The 17688-nt window shown below is 42.0% G+C and overlaps 1 protein-coding gene and 1 long non-coding RNA gene across 2 annotated transcripts in view; both read right to left on the minus strand.

The window, feature by feature from the left end:
• LOC109975036 (uncharacterized) lies at positions 1-1106 on the minus strand. Its single transcript, XR_002277072.1, has 3 exons — positions 611-1106; positions 155-356; positions 1-64 (listed from the first exon to the last, which is right to left on the minus strand). It is a non-coding gene; the product is annotated as an uncharacterized LOC109975036 (long non-coding RNA).
• Positions 1107-10079: 8973 nt separating this feature from the next.
• Positions 10080-17688, minus strand: part of syt7a (synaptotagmin VIIa) — a 71090-nt gene continuing 63481 nt past the window's right edge. The window contains 4 exon segments of the mRNA XM_020624305.1: positions 10080-15495; positions 16280-16479; positions 17149-17263; positions 17625-17688. The exon segment at positions 17625-17688 is cut by the window's right edge and continues 45 nt beyond it. Of these exon segments, the coding sequence (XP_020479961.1) occupies positions 15391-15495; positions 16280-16479; positions 17149-17263; positions 17625-17688 (484 nt within the window). The 3' untranslated portion in view covers positions 10080-15390.

Below are 17688 nucleotides of genomic sequence, written 5' to 3' on the forward strand. Positions count from 1 at the left end.
TTTGCTGTGAAACCTGTCTTACTAAGACGTCCGAGGTAAGAAGTGATGTTGTCCCTGCTTGAGTCTGCAACAGACAAACTCCTAATCTCAGTATAATAAACACTGTGTATTTGGAAACCACATACTTTCATGTGAAATAAGATTTCGCCCTCACCGTGAACTCTCTCACCATAAGCAGCTCTGTAAGAAGTATCGTAAACTCTGAGTGCGCTGCTCCTCGGCCATCCCCTGTTGCCTGGTGCTCCGACAGTCGGCCTGGCCATCCTCCCTTGCTCGGCCATCTGTGACTGCTGTAATGGAAACTTTCACTGACTACAAAGATGGATCGTAAAAGTCCTCAGGGAATGTGGGCACTGCTGTAACCACAAATACAAGGAACAAACAAGGTGTTGTTTGCTTTTAGATTTTGACATTATCCAACCAAACTCAAAACTCTCTGGAGAGGTGATTACAAAGTCTACAGGAAATAACGCAGTACAGTAAGTGCTCCCACCAACGTGCCCCACTGCAGTACAGTTACAGCTATTTTTTACTTACACCAGATATTGATTACCCCAGAAAAAAGAAGCTGCCACAGGAGAAGAAAGCATCACTTACTCATGAGACATACCTGCAGCTCCAGGTTGGTTGTTCACCTCTGTCTTGTGATGGTTTTGTGGGTAAACAGGTCTGTGTTGCTAGGAGACTCCACACGAAGACAGAACATTACAGCTGGAGTCCAAAGTGAATGGTTGGGTGCTTATATATCACACAGTGTTTCTACTGCATATTAAGATCTGTGCTTTATTTCTTTGACACCTGTCCTATGGGTCATGTGTTTAATGCTACTTAATGTTACAGCAAGAAATACTATAAGTGCAATATGCTTTGGAGCAACTCCAAGACAATGTTTTGTGCCTGCCAGGGAAGGGGTCAGTACTCACTGGACAGGCCAAAGGAGCAACAGCAACATGAATGAATCCCGTTTCTCAACAAGAAAAGCCCTGAATCGCTTCCGTGCCTTCAAACTGCTGTTTTTCTCCTCAAAAGCGTTAAACTGAAGCTCTGTCCCCGCAGTAAAACCAGTCTCATTGTTTTTGTCTAAATGGCTTCTGAGAAAGACCTCAGCTCAGGGTTGGACTGGAATTGAAAAATGGCTCTGGCCTCTTTTACTCAGACCAGCCTATTACAACCAGCCCATGAATACTCAACTAAACCAAACCCATCAGCAAAAAAGTATAAATGAACAATAAATAGGCCTAATAAGTGCAAACATCTACTGTAACCTATGTGTTTCTACTTCTGTAACAGTAGCCTAAAGTTACTCTTGGGTATTATTAGTTTGTAATCAATAAATAGCATTTAAATAAACAAAAGGTATTCTAAACATTTATACTGGTGCTATATTGGTGTCTATAAACAATAAACAAAAAAGGTGGAATAATGCAGCCTTGCTGCAGGGCAGAGGAAGGAGGTGAGATAGGGCCCAAACTGAACCTTTTCTGTGAGTGTCCCACTATACTGAAACCTACTTTTAACCATCCCAAACCAACAACCATAGTCCCAAATTTAGTCCCCTCCCCAAATACATTTCACAAGATAAATATCATGTGAGCTTATATCCAAATAAAAGCTTCTGGCTCTATCATCTCTTATTTTGTCCAGCCCATTTAGTATATCAGTAAGGACTGCTGGGTTAGACTGATTAAGTGTGAGACAGGTGTCCCTAATAAACTGACCACTGAGTGTCAATTTATTCATTTATATCTACAACAGCAAGTCACAACATAAAGTAACAATTAATAACTGTCAAATAAAAAAAATATAAACAATGTCCTGACATTAAGTTAATAAAGAATGAACACTGACATCAACCATTACCATCCATGCAACCTCATTCTGACTGCAGATGTTGACTCACAGCTGGCAGGGAGGAGTGTGGAGGCCACTCTCTCAGACAGAAAGTCCACCAGAACTTGTTCAGACAATATTCCACCATCTTGAAAAAGCAATGTTATTAACTTCTTCTACAGCCATTTTCTTTTTCCCACTGTATTCTCTCTACCTTTTATTTTCTTTACGGTAGTTAAAATTAGCTCCATCTTTACCGACTACAACATTAAAGTGATGTATTGTACTCAATAATGCATCAATAATTATAATCCAGTCATATTATATACATCACTGTGAAAAGCTATTCCTCCTAATGAGTGATTTCTCCTTTGGGTGCTTTATTTTGATGCTAATACTTCTGTACAAGTTCAGTACTAACAGTAAACACTTGAATGCTCCTTCTCATAAAGTGACTACACTCTACTCTGGACCAAAAATAATAATCTATACAGCATGGTGCTAAGCTCAAATCAGAGGTTAGGGCTCTTGAGGTGAAGGATTAAGAGATTACAAGGATTTAAGACCCAATAAGAACCAAACAAAATGTAAGTTCCCAGGAAGCGCTTCATAATGGCCACTTGTATGCAATCATAATAGAGGTAACTGATCGTAGGGCTGTGAAAACCAGGCTGCAGGTATCAGTCTGTGAAAACACTGAGTTTTCAGGAGAGTGAGGATGATTCTCTGGTTTGCTGTGAAACCTGTCTTACTAAGACGTCTGAGGTAAGAAGTGATGCTGACCCTGCTTGAGTCTGCAACAGACAAACTCCTAATCTCAGTATAATAAACACTGTGTATTTGGAAACCACATACTTTCATGTGAAATAAGATTTTGCCCTCACCGTGAACTCTCTCACCATAAGCAGCTCTGTAAGAAGTATTGAAGACTTTGAGTGCGCTGCTGTTCAGCCGTCCCCCGTTGCCTGGTGCTCCGACAGTCGGCCTGGCCATCCTCCCTTGCTCGGCCATCTGTGACTGCTGTAATGGAAACCTTCACTGACTACAAAGATGGATCGTAAAAGTCCTCAGGGAATGTGGGCACTGCTGTAACCACAAATACAAGGAACAAACAAGGTGTTGTTTGCTTTTAGATTTTGACATTATCCAACCAAACTCAAAACTCTCTGGAGAGGTGATTACAAAGTCTACAGGAAATAACGCAGTACAGTAAGTGCTCCCACCAACGTGCCCCACTGCAGTACAGTTACAGCTATTTTTTACTTACACCAGATATTGATTACCCCAGAAAAAAGAAGCTGCCACGGGAGAGGAAAGTATCACTTACTCTTGTGATTGTGGTGCTTTTGTAGGTAAACAGGTCTGTGCAGCTAGGAGGTTTAGCACAAGGGCAGAATATTACAGCTGGAGAAGTTGGAGCTTAGCATCAGATAATGTTTGTACTGTATACCAGGGTCTGTATTCTATTGTTTTGACAACTGTCCTATGCAATTCATGTGTTTAATGCTACTTAATGTTACAATGATCTGTGCCTATTGTACCTCAAATATTTTTACAGATCTGGGGGGAAAAGCACTTTCCTACTTATGCACTTTGGTCATGGAATAACTTGCAGAAAGTTGGACATATTCATCGGGACAAACATCCACACCAGACTGAACAGCTTCTCCATATGTCCACTGGATGGCAGTGTGATGCCACAGTGGCCCTGACTCCAGACTAGACCAGAAAAAAGTAAGGTTATGTAAAAATGATGGATGGCTTGAAATCTGCATGGCATCTTGATAAAAATGTCTAACCGAGACGGAGTTATCATCCGCTGCAGTTACCAGGGGAAAATGTCCATACATCATCTATACATCTTCGCAGGTACATGTACATGAGCAGTGCTGATTTTATCCAGTGGATATTCACCTCCTGGTGTATTTAGGACACTGGGGGGAAAAAAGTCTGATCTTGACATCAGAGGCATTTTTCCAGACACAGGCAGGGACACATACTCTTACAATTTAACCGCCTAGCGGAAGCCATTTGTATTCAACCAACAGGGCTAAAAGGTGATTTCTATGCACTGGAAGCAGCACAACCTCTCCACAATATTACAGATCCCATATGCTTTTCAAACACACAGTATGAACACTAAAAACAGTATGTTTTCCTTTACCATTTCATTAAGTAGGGCACTGAATTCCAGTATAAAACTAACTCTCTCCATGACAACCTGCTCACCTATTGGTGACAATGCATAGTCACATCATCTCCCACACCTTTTCTTTAATTCTCACTTCATATTGCTTTGCCTGTCATTTCATTTCCTTGGACTCACACTACATCTTCACTCTGTCACATCAATTCTTGATCCCTTTCTTTCCTCCATCTGTCCAACACAGGCAGTCGGCGGAGCCTGTCTTTACCGAGCTGTTGCTTGTGTTGCTGTTCCACAGTCTTTCTCACTTGACATGCTGTCGTGCCAAGCCTGGAACTGTTCATTATCTTCTCCAAAAAATAACTACAGGGAAACGCCTGCATCACTGAAACTGACAGTCTCATTTCCTGCTTCTTTTCTCTTAAACACAATGTGAATATTACTGGCATATCTAGTTATAAATTCACATATGGCATAAATAAACCAGGCGCCTATTTTCATTCCAGTCAAAGATTACACCAGATGATTTCACTTATTAGAACAACTTCAGGTTGAGAGTCAGAGAGGGGGAACTGATCAGTGGAAGCACCTGCTGTACCCTGTTTGAAATGAAATCCTGCAGACTCTCAGCTCTCCTCTGATTGTTCATCTCTGCAATACAGCAGTCTGTGTTTGCTCTGCATCTGCGTAATTCACATACAGGATGACATGAATGTGCTGTAGCCAGGCCCAGTTACTGTATGATAAAGCTCCTGGATCAAAATATAGAAACAATCCTGCAACAGTTTGCACTTGAGATAACACTTAAAGAGTAGGCCTACAGAGGAAGCTTGAAAGATGAATAAAGGTGTGTGCAGTTGTTCTAAAAATAGACAGAGGTGATGCAAGCAAGGGTCTCCCGTTGAGATGATGCACTTGGCTCGCCTGCAGCCGTCTGTTGTAGGTTAGGGAGGGACGAAACCTCGCCCCATGTCTGCAGGAGCTTGGCTGGCTCAGTGCTCATCTGTGTTTCCTGCCCAGCTCTGTTCCTGATCCTCTGCTGCTCTGGGAGGAGAATGTTGACCGTTTCTCTGTCGGTTCAATAACCTGTTTTTATGTCTGCCATAGAGTAGCATGGAATTAACATACAGAGAGACATCAAGACACCACTCAGGCACTAAGATTCTTCTTTGTGTGTCAGGTCTCTGAGGTGCTGTCTGTGCTTCACCGCCTCACTGTTCTCATTCTGATCTCCTTCCCGCGTCCTTTTTTTGACTTCTGTACTTAATAGGCTAATCTGGCATGGATGACTTGGTGTAAATTGCATTGTCATCTTTTTCCATTTTGAGTTTCAGTCAGCTTTGGTGTGTATAATGCTAAGAAGGCAAAGTGTGATAAGCAGAGGGGGATTCAGGCGTAAAATAAGACATTTAAAGTCAAAAAGCATATATTTCCTGACATGTAGGAGATAGGCTATTCTGTTACTCTTTGAGAATGAGATTAAATTACAGAAAAACTATCTATTTCACTAGCATGATGCTGAGAGAAATGCCTTTTGAATATTTATGCCTTATACTGTATTTGATGGACTGAATCTAAAATACACACAGCTTAACTGAATTCTACAGTGTCAGAAGTAAACCAAAGTGCGTAAACAATGCAGGAGCTATATGAGAAAATAATTTTTTAAAAATGTGATGAAAGAGTCCTTTGGAGTGTAGCATACAGCTGTGTGAGTGATTTACCTTCATGCTAACTAACGTGCTGCTCAGAGCAGAAGCTTTCCACTGTACATTTTCAATTGCTCTCAAAGGCAAAAACAACCACTGCATACTGGAGACTATCTACAAATGGTAGTACATGTTAATCTGGTCATTATAGATCTTATTCAGGTATTAATATTACTGTTATTTTACACTGCATATGTGTCAGTTTTAAATAAATACATCACCAGAACTATGTAAACACACCTGATAACATTTTGGTCTGTGGCTGTTTTTCTTGTTTGTGGGGGGTTTTACTTCTAATTAAGGGAACTCTTAATAATACGAAACACAATTATGATTTAGACAGACGGTGTGTTAAAAATGTAATGGCCACAGTTTGAGGAAGGCTATTGCCTGTTTTGACATGACAGTGTCACAGAGTGCCACACAGTGCACAGAAAGGGGTCCACAAAAAATGGGTTTTTCCAAGCTTGGTGTGGAAGGAAGGGCCCGACCAGTCGTGACCTCCCGTCAAACACCTTCGGGATGAACCGGAACATCAACTGTAATCTGGGACATATCATTCAACATCGGTGGTCAGTCTCTCTAATGCTCTTGTGGGTGAAATGAAGCAAATCACTGCTGCCTCCTTTTGGAAAGCCTTTCCAGAAACATCCATCACAATTTCCCAGAGTACACGTATTGGCCACGTATTGTATCTCCAGTGTCAGCGATTATCACTCTTCAGGTAACCTTAAACGATTCAGTAAACAAAACAGTAAGAGAGACCAATGAATCTCTGGACACAAGTGTAGTAAAAATGATTTTTTTTTTTTTAATATGGAACAAAATCAGAGCTCAGCTCCATGACTCCGTCTACCCACACACTCTGTAACACTGATGGGTGGAGGAGAACAAGAAAACCAACCGGTAAGATCACAGTCCGCTCGGCCAAAAAAACAGGAGAGGCTTAAAAAAAGACATGGAACGCAAAAGTGCTACTGGGTTTGACCTCGTGACACCCTCACTCCCTTCCCTCCTGACCTAGGATGTGACCCACAGGGACACGCTTCTCTGCCACCTCCCTGGGCTCTCCCACCTCCTCATCTACCTCACTCTTTTCTCCCACTCTGGACGTCATAGGCTGCTCAAACCAGTCGATGACCTCTCAGAGCCAAGTGAGGTCAACATGGAGGAAGGTTTGGAGGAGCAGAGGGGCATATGTGAGGGTCTTTATGTTGAGTGTGCTCTCAGTTGAGGGTTGGCAGTTCTAAGATGGACACGAGCACAGACAAGACATCTCAATTATTAACATGGCTCAAGTGAAAATGTCTGTGGTTCAGTCCTCCTGTTGTTTTCTTCCAACCAACAGGTGGTCAAATCATCTTTAAAATGTTGCTCACTTGAGATTCAGATGGAATGTTTGAAGTTTTTAAGGGAATGAAACAAGGCAGGAGGGACAGGGTGTCTGTGGAGGCCACCCAGTAAGAACCCATCGCTATCCTAATGCACAGACATCAACAGAAATACTACACAGATATGTACAGAGCAACCAAGCAACACATCAGAATACTGAGTAATAAATCTGGAGTGGGAGCGGGAAGGTAATAATAGTTCACTGCATATGCACATATCCCACTACTTTTTTGTGTAGTTGGTCCAGTCTTTAAGGCCATTCATTCTCTTGCTCTTGCTACAAACAGGGAGGCACTGAAGCCACTGTAACATAGATTTGAGTCACAGTTCTGTGCTTTACTTCTGAATGTGGCTGCTTTGTGTTTCTGTGCACTGAGCTAGCAGCTGCCCTTCTCCTCAGACATCTGCAGAAAGGAGGCTGAAGTACAACACTAAATAAGAAAACCATGGCCATGGATGACTTCCATGAATCCCCTCTTTTTTGTGTGCTTAATCCTCCTCTGGTCCATGGAGCTCTGTAGAAAAGCAAGGTACACTACAGTGATGTGCTGGTGATGGATGAGAGCTGCTAATGGGCAAGGAATCACAGATAAGGAAGCATGGATATCTGAGAAATTAGACTTTGGTGGTGCATGCGTTACCAGCTGAATGAGAGGGTAAATGAACAATCGAGCACAGGAAGTGAAAATCTATACTTGGTGGAGAACTAAAATGAAGCACTGTAATGAAGAAGCAGAATGGACATGAAGAGACAGAGAGAGAGAGGGCATCTGCCAGCATTGGTGAACAGACATTCTGCGCCTAACATACACTGCGTCACATGACAAACTACATCAGAGGGAGGAGGGAGGGAGGAGGCACTGCACAGAGAGCACTAGCACTACCATGGACGGACACACACACACTAACGCATAGGGTCCCAGTCTGCGTTCCACTGCGCTCTCCTGGCTGCCAGAACCTCGCTGTGTCTTGTCAAGAAAAAAAACAAAAAACAAACGAACCGCTTAACAAACAAACAAACAAAAAAAAGAGAAGAAGAACACACATTTTGGGTCCCACTGGCTCTAATAAAAAAGTAAACCAGAAACGAAACCTAGAATATAAAAGAAACCAGTGGCACCGAGTTTTACAGAAAGCATTTTCTCAATAACTGGCTTTTGAACAGCTCTACACCTTTTCTTTTAGTCTACCAAGTTTATACTATTAACCTTACCAGGCAGCTAAAATCTATACAGTACTGTAATTTTTCATATATTTATAGATATTTATACACTATACAAAGTTGGCAAAAATACATAAATAAATACATTAAATTAGATTGTATACATCACAATTGTGTGTGTTTAAAGTTTGAGCACTCTTTGTTGAAGAGGTGGACCATGGCAAGTTGAGAAAGGAGGTGAAGAAACAGGAGTGTTACCCTCAACATCCCTCAATACAAAGAAGTCATCATCAGACTCGGTATGTTAGATCTATTACGTGTATTGCTTATTACCTACCTGCTTAAAATGTCCACATTATGGCAGGAGTTAGAGAGTGCTCTAACTGATTCACAAAGTCTATTTACAACCAGCGAGGAAAGGAAAATACACATTCTGAAAGATCTGGATTTAGGGAAAATACATTTTCTTTTCAGTGCATCAATAAACAACACATTGCACATTTTCCAATTCCCTTTGGGACTCCCTCTAAAGAATGGTATTACACATGAAGACGGGACTGTATCCACTGTCCTTCCTGCAGACGGCTGCTGGGAGTATCTGCTGTGCCATATCATGTCAGTGGTGGAGACAGCCCTAAAAAAATATGAAACTGATAAGTCCCATCCCTGCACTGTACACAGGCCTAGTCAGATATAAATGGCATATTGAAAATATGAAACTGGGTGCAGACACCTGCAGTGGAAAAGCTGGACTACAATTCTGTGCATATTTCACTTTTTGGATGCAGCAGTGGGCTAAATATATGTCTACTGAGAAGGCACGAGGCATATTTTGGACATTTGGAAAGATCAATCTTATTCTCCCTTGCTTTATCTGATGATTAAAAACTCTTATTTCCGTTATGTCTGCCATATTGCAGTCATTAGTTTGGCTCTTGCTCTAATCCTGGGTTTTTCTTGCTGGAGTTTGAGAGTTCTTACATATTTTTGACTAAGCAAGCGACAAGCTTATTATGTGGCAAGTTCGCAGCAGTCAGTTGTGCTTAATCACGAGTCTAACCCCAAATAAAAGGCTGAATCACCAGCATGCAAATAGTCTTTATAGGGTTAGACAGATGGTCCACTTGGAATTCACTCCCTCCTCCATGCATGCCCATTCACATGTATGGCCTCCACCAGACCAGTGATGATTCCAAATTCAATGAAGAAGGCATCATCAGTGTCAGGATAGGGCCAATCCTGTCTAACACAATGGAATTACAGTAAATCCCCAAGCCTATAAGCAGACAGGATAAGATGTGATGCCAAGCGACCAGGGCAGAGTGTTTCCACGGGCAGGTGAGCACCCCGCTCACACAGCCAGAGAGCACTCTGTTTGTAATAACCATACAAAAATGTTGCACAGCATAAATCACACAGGCTACAATTTGCCCCACATATTGTTCGATATATTTCCTGGAGGTGTAGGAAGGTAAAAGGTATGTGGCAGTGTTGCTACAGTGGGCCTGGGATGTGTTGGGTACCACTCCTTCCCTTTCTTTCTCTTGCCCCGACCTCACAACGCCTCCAACAAAAATACAGCGGACATCAAAAGCCCTTATTCAAGAAGGGCTGGTATAATCAGCTTCAGCATCATCAACATCACCACTGCTATTCATGAACATCGTTGTTTTCTTCATCGTTTCAAATAACAACTGAAAACTTGGCGTACAACAAATGTTAACTTTCACCAACAATATTTACATAAAGTTTTCAAAAACAGAATAATTTCTATAATCACATTTTTGTAAAAAAAAAAAAACGAACACAAGAACACCAAGCACACACATACATACACACTGAGCAACAGTCAAGTGTGAACAAAAGGAAAAATATATTATTACTTATCGTTTTTCATATTCATTTTGTTTCTTTTCAAATAATCCTTACTTGAACCCTGACTGGGAGAAGTCACACTGGTTTTGACCAGATGCTTAAAACAATTGAAAGAGTGAGTCAGGGGAGTTGAGGTCTGTCTGCGCAGGGTGAGACTCACACAGGGACCGACTGGACAAACGATAAAGGTGCCCCAGAAGACTTGTGGGCTGACTCAGCCGTCATAATAAGATTCAACAAAATAAATCAACCACAGTCCCTCCTGGATGATATTACTAAAACTTGATCTTCACACATACCTGACGATCTCCAGGATATAAAGCATGGTTTATCCTTAATCCAATATTACACAAACTACAGCAAAGCAGGCACCTTTCCAAAAGAGCGAATCATTGATGCTCATCTTACAAAAGGCATATCCATCAAGGAAAACTACTGTGAAAGAATAAAGCAGCATCTGAGAGAATGACAAGGGCAAACAAGGTCAGGCTCAGAGGAATATTCTGATAATCCCTTGGCAAACAAGCATGACCTCTTCAGCCAATAAAGTTTTTAGCTATTTATCATGTAAACAGAGAACAAATGGGTGTTTGTGATGGTGATAAATTTGCGGGCAGACAGCCATGAATAAACATTTCAGAGAAGATGAAAGTCCAGGAGATTGATCTTTTACTTCACTGTATATCCAGCGGTATAGACTACAGCCGTCTACTCAGGCCATCTGGCCTGCTATTAGCCCTGGCCGCCTGGCCTCAATACACGTTTGTGTTTCCCCTCCACAGCGTAAGTATTGCTCTTGCAGTATACGTCATGGTGTCTTCTGCACGACCAGAATGGACGTCAACAGTAGGTGCACAACAAAGCAAACATGGATTTGATACACACAGATGACGAATTGGCTTCCTTTAATTTCTTCATAACTCTTTGCCATCTCCTTGTTCTTTCTTTCTTCTTTTAAAAAAGGGCAGCGGACACACTTTCACTATAGTTTAGATATCAGCACACTAACACAGCACTAAACACAAAGTACAGCTGAGGGTAAACCAAAGCATTAAATTATTTAAAATTGTGACCATCTCTGACAGTGCTAGAGGTAAAGTAGAGATCAGACAGTCCATCCAAAAGCAGTTAAGACAGCTCACTAAAAACAAAACTTCAACCTCATGTCAGAACTAAAGGTAAAGTTGAGGGATCACCAAACTGCAAATTGCAGATGAAAAGCTGTGAGCAGTGTTGACTCTGTCTGTCATCTTTAATTAAACCTTAATAATCAAACAGCAACTAGACACACCTGCACCTAACAGGGGGCTTTGACTACACTGAGTGGAGCTGGTCTGGACAAAGTCTTGGACAGGAGCATTTGCTGTATTCATAAGCTCAGGACTGTTGAAGGTCATTGCTAACAGTGCTGATGCCAAAACGCAATAAGTTTGGAGGTGTGAGACAGCGTAATAAAACTGGGATTTGGAAATTGCTTTCTCCTTTATACTGTTTGGCTCTGAGCTTACCATCCATTTCATGGTGCTGCTGTTTGACTGCTGGCGATGACAGAGCATAATGTTTGGGACTCCTGGTTATTTTATGGAGTGTGCAACTTCCTGGATTCTGTGATGAATACCATTCTGTTACACAGCATTTCCTAAAGTCTGATTCTGAAATTCAACTTTATGAAAGACTAGGCAGTATTACACTCACATCTGAGTATTACTTTCTTGTTTTTTTTGTTACCTTTATGGATTATTAAATTCTTGGCCATGAATAGTCACAGTCTGTTTTAATCTAAAGAAATTAAGATAAGTGCTAGATACCGTACTTGCTGAATTAATCTCTGCATATGTACTCAGTCCTTCCTTTAGCTGTAATGGTCTGTTTAGGGGCCCAAACCACCCTCAACAATTCAAGAAACATAAACATTCAAAAACACTCAGTGCTGTAAGTTTTAAAAATCCATCCCTGCAGCCTTCAGGCCTCAAGTCTACCTTGAGGCTCAGCGACATCTCTGTGCCTCATGCCGCTAAAAATAAAACTGTATTCCCCAGTTTACAGGGTCACTGATGACGAAGATCTGTAAACCTCTGTAGCACAGCAATTAATTACACTCTGAGCAATATATCTTAGTGAAAAGAAATGACTGAGGTACTGTGTTGACTCATCGCTGGCACACCTGCACATTCAAACCACGTTTGGTATTCAGCTGTGAACACTCACTGATTATTTTGTTCATTTTGACTGACGAGTCTTTATCCCCGTCAGTCAGCTTCATGATTACTAATGAGAGCATGTCGTGTTGTGTATTATTCTTAGCAAGTACTAGCTCAGCAAACCCCGAGTCCTCCAGGTCTAAGGAAGCAGATATTGCTCCTTTCTGGCCACCTAATGGGAGTATAATGTGCTGCGACACTGCAGGCAGTGGCTGTCAAAACAGTGGGCTCTGCTCCATGGCTGGCCAATTGTTCTGAAGGGTGCTGGACTGGATCAGTGCATCATAGCAGCCAGCACCAATGCTCACATGAAACACACTGCCCAGAACACACACACACACACACACACACACACACACAGCGTGTGATGCCCAGACCAGTTTATAGAGACACTAGATGAGGACTAACCTGGTGCAGACTGGACTACAGTTACACAAACTTTCAATTTGTCTTGTGTTGATCGGGTTATTGTCTGAATTATTACAAGATAATAAAAACAAAATTCCCCTAGAGAGCCCACAGCATTTTTGGCATGGATTCTGCTGGTGCCAGAAGCAGTGATGTCTCAACCAAAAAACAAACAGCTGATTACATTTGATTGCTCAGTCAATTATGAGAGATATATGAAGGGTGAATCATCATTTAGCAATAAAAACTAAGCCATTGCAGTAAAAAGATCCCGACTAGCTGACAGGACTGTGCTTCACAGGTCTTTATGAATGTAAAAACAGTGAGACAGAGTTACAGTAGAGCGCACACTAATGAGTAGACGTCTGGGTGAGCAGCTATTAATGACAGTATTCACTTTACTGCTTTATGGCAGTTTTTTTATGTTACAGAAATATTGAGTTGCACTGAAATGGATTGACAAGCGGGGCAGCTACCAGCATATTCTGTGGTGCTCTCAAACACTCAAGGACAGATAATATCTAATCTGCTTCTACAGTATCTCATAGTGGCAGATCAGACCATCATTTAATATCACACCCACTGTCTGTGATAAACAGCTGTTTGTAGTTTCTGTGAACAACAACAACAACTCAAAGAAGGCCTTCTTACTTTGTTTTCATTCTTAAAGCCAAAATGCACATCTGTCTTTCTGTTTCCAGAGATGCCCCTATTGTTCAGCATCGTGGACTGAAGCATACAGACTGTTACAGCTCTGACCATGCTTCATGCTGATCAGCACACTGTGTAATAACACTGTTGTGCTGGCCCCCATGTGTCAAACAGACACGACTGATCTCTCCATCCTGGTCTGACATTTCAGACACAAACAGCCTGCCACCAGGAGTCTGGTAGCTGACAGATACACACACACACACACACATACGTGTACACACTGAGGAAAATAAGAGGAACAAAAAGAGGAGAATGAGAGCCCTACATCCATCCTCTGTGTCCTCCACTTTGTCTCCAAACCCTAAAATCACAGAGCAGATCACACCTCTCCCCCCCACTGCTGCTCACCCTTTCAGATACTCCTCCCATAATTTTCACCAGTGCTATAGTCATCATCAGAACTGTCATCATCATTATTGTTGTTATTACATTTTCAAAAAGTGCAGATAGGACTTCCCCATGCCCTCATTCAGAAGGCAGGGCGCTAGAGGAGGATGGGGAAACAATGGCAGTAAGAAGAGCAAGAAGAGCGCAAGATGAGAAAGAGAAAAGAGAAGAAGATTTCTATCGAGTCTGAATCGTGTTGCTCTTGTGAACACACACACACACACTCAACAGGCACACATAAACACAGCACACCATACAGTCAGAACTGCTGGTGATCAACCCCCATCAGCACAAAACAAGAGCACAGGGCAGCACGAAGAATTTATAGCATCAATAAACAGACAAGTGTGCGCACACAATCAAATGCATGTGCACAAACAGCACAAATTCTGCTTTTTGCTTCCGTTTCAGTTTAACATTGGAAGAAGATTTTTAAATTGATTTCCTCAGTTGGTAATGCTGTGAAAAATGACATCATTGTATCCTGGGGGAGATTTGTTGTTGTTGTTGTTATTGTTTTCATCTTCTTTTTTCTCTCTTCAGGTCAGGGCTTTTTGTCTGGAAAAATCAGGAGTGATCCATTTCCTAAGTTTATTGTGTTCCCGCTTTCCTAAGTCTGGAAAGTTCAGTTTATATGTTTTTTTTAAATCTCTATTTTTGTTGGAGCTACAGCACAGCACCCACAGCACACAGACGACAAGAGGGTCCAGACAGGAGAGGGGGTAGGGGTGGGGTGTTCGCTAATATTGTGCCAAAGGAAGAGAAAGAGGGAACAATAAGGAAAAAGAGAAAGAGGAGTATAAAGAAGAGAGGGGGGCAAGAGAGAGAGCAGTATCAATGGCTCCATCTTGAATTCAGCTGGTTTCATTACAAACAGAGTATTGATTGCTTTCGACAGCTTCAGCTGAATATTAAACCACTTCTCTGTGAAAGAAGGGAGGACTGAAATGGAGGAGAGAATATAACGCACTTGAGACAGACGACAAGAACGAGACAATAAATGAACAGAGAGGAAAGATCTGAAACAGACAGGCTATGGAAAACATACACTAGTCATGTGGGGGAGTTCTGCCAATCTATACGCCTAATATGTTAATATGTACATAGAGTACATATTGTATAATTTTGTGTACCTGGAATAGACATACAATAGAGATTGTTACTTAAGATTCTCCGTGATCCCACGGGACTGGCACCTTAACTGGGTCAGGGGCTGCAGTGCAGTTCAGAACCACGGGGTCCACAAAGAAACTTGAATATCAGACCTCCACGGGCAAAGTGCATATGGACAGACAGATATACACACAGTCAGAAACAGGGGAACATAGAAATTAAGACAGCCATATGAGAGGAGGGAACAGCAGAAGGGAGAAGAGTAAAAGATTTTGAAAAAAAAAAAAAAAAAAACGAGTTTAAAGGTTTAAGAGAGCAGATGGCTAATTGTACCCGTGTTTCGCAGCCTGGCAGCAAGTCATTCTTGTGCATAAGGACGGGAGTGGGACGAGCGGAGAGAGGAAGGGGAAAGAGGAGACAGGAAGGGGCCATGAAGGAAGCTGAGTGGTGCAATCAGGCCTTAAGAGAGTGCCACTGGGCGACGTTAGTACGCGGCCGAGCGAGCATGTCTTTCCAGTGCTTCACCTCTGCTGGTCCACTCTTCCACGATAGGTAGATCTGAGACAGGGGAGGAAGAGAAGTGATGACAATGTATACTTTATAGATGGTGACAATACATGATAGAAAAGCTGGGATAACAACAAAAGTGCTGCAGCTAACAGAACATCATTTAGTACAGTGAAGAGATACCGTGTCCTATCACATTATCACTTGATTTATCAAACAATGTGCAATACCTTAGTGCATCCTTAAAGACCAATGTGAATGTGAGTGAAGCTTGCCCCCTCATCTTGCCCCAACTTTCCTCATCAGTTTCATTATTTATATTATTGGAGAGCAAGTTCTGCTGCCTAGTTTATAAATTTAAGCTGCACATGCATAGAATGACAAGACATTAAAGAAACAGCTCAATAGTCAAGTTAAATAAGATTAGTACCACTGTAAATATGTAACAGGAATCCACAGCTGGTTATTTTAACTTAGAATAAAGACTGGAAATGAAGACACAGCAAACAAAATACAGCTCTACCTTTTTTCCACAACACTAGAAAAACATCCTTTACACTGATCTAACATGAAGCTTTTCATCAATCTAAAACATTTACTGTTTCATAGCTACTGATTTTAGTCTTTATGTGCTTAAAGGTACATGATGTAATTTTTCCAACATTTTAGTAGAAATACAAAAAGAACAAGAGCAAAAAGAAGCAGACAATGATTGATTTACTTGTGCTGTTGTAGCGTTTTCAACTAAGTAAGACTGTTGTAAGGACTTACGTAAATGTGAGTCAGTTACTTATACTGCTACCACATACGTAACACAAAAACACTGAACTGTTACCTTGCCGATAACATCGTTGCGGCTGAGCCTGTCCTTGTCCATGACGGTGATGATGATGGTGGTCTCCCTCAGCACATGGGCAGGCACGTCGAAGGGGAAAGACTCATTGAAGACAGGGTTCAGACAGCGCTTCATCACCACTGTCTTCTTCTTCTCTACACGCTTGTCCTTGTGCATCAGCCACACCTTCACATATGGATCTGCAATGTGGATGCAGAGTGCAGCAGTTGACATGAGAGATGGGATCAAGATGCCCATGGAAGGTGTTTTTAGGGTCAGGTTTGCAATTATCCTCTTAATTGTTAAAGTCAGGCAAGGCAGCAGGGAAGCAGATACCTAGTTTGAGCTCAAGGACAGCTTATCCCCTGAGCTAGGAAACATACAAATGAGGAAGTATTTATGGAAATAGGTCCTGGGATTTGTACTGCCAAGTCTGGAGCATTATCATATTCCATAATACTAACAGACACTGCTCCTACTATGGCAGGAAGAGGTCGTTTTGCAGAAATAAGACAAAAATCATTTTGCAGTGAGACCTGATACTTTAAAAACTAGCACCAGACAGGGCTGACACAGATTTGGCTTGAAGGCTGAAGATCCTCATAGATATACTGAATGAGAGAGAACAGGACAGAGATAGGGCAAGGGAGAGACTTGATGTAATGTCACCTTGCTGCTACAGCTATCTGCAATGTGACCCATCTTAGGAGTGAGACAGCAACCCTCTGCACAGACAGGCCAAGAAATGTTTAAACACAGAGGACACGGCTTGTGAGGCCACAGAGCTGCCGACGTTGTAAGATGGCCATCACACTAGTGAACAAGGGTTAGAAAGACGGAAGACTGAACAAATAAGGAGGGATCTCTACCTGAGGTGCCCCCAATATCCATGGCTTTGAGATGGCGTGCTTTGATGATGTTCACAGTGATGGTGTTGGCAGTGGGGTTGTAGCAGAGAGACACCAGAAGGTCTCCTCGTCTCCCCTAAGAACACACACACACACACACACACACACACAATGGAGTATGAATCACCCGGGGTATTATCAGATTTCATCAGGGAATATCAAACTCCAGATTACTCACTAGCTTGTTGTGTAATCTTACTGTAACTCACTGCCCTTTCTGCTCCCACCCCTTGTGCCAGATGGTCCAGCGACCATGCTCGCTTAGCTGTTGCAGTTAGCTTGTTGCACACACTAAAATTACGTCAATCGAGCTCACATACTGAAATTATGCCAACAAATAGCATACTTGTTTTACTAAACCTGTAATTACAGCATCTGAATTAAAACACTGGATGTGTCATCATTCAACCTGAAGACCATCCCTCTCTTTCGCTTACACTGCCATCACTGCATGGCTTGAGCTCCTTCCAGAAAGTCTTTAACTGGCCCAGTTCCACCTTG

This window comes from Monopterus albus, unplaced genomic scaffold, assembly GCF_001952655.1.
Source record: "Monopterus albus unplaced genomic scaffold, M_albus_1.0 scaffold7.1, whole genome shotgun sequence".
Lineage (NCBI taxonomy): Eukaryota > Metazoa > Chordata > Actinopteri > Synbranchiformes > Synbranchidae > Monopterus > Monopterus albus.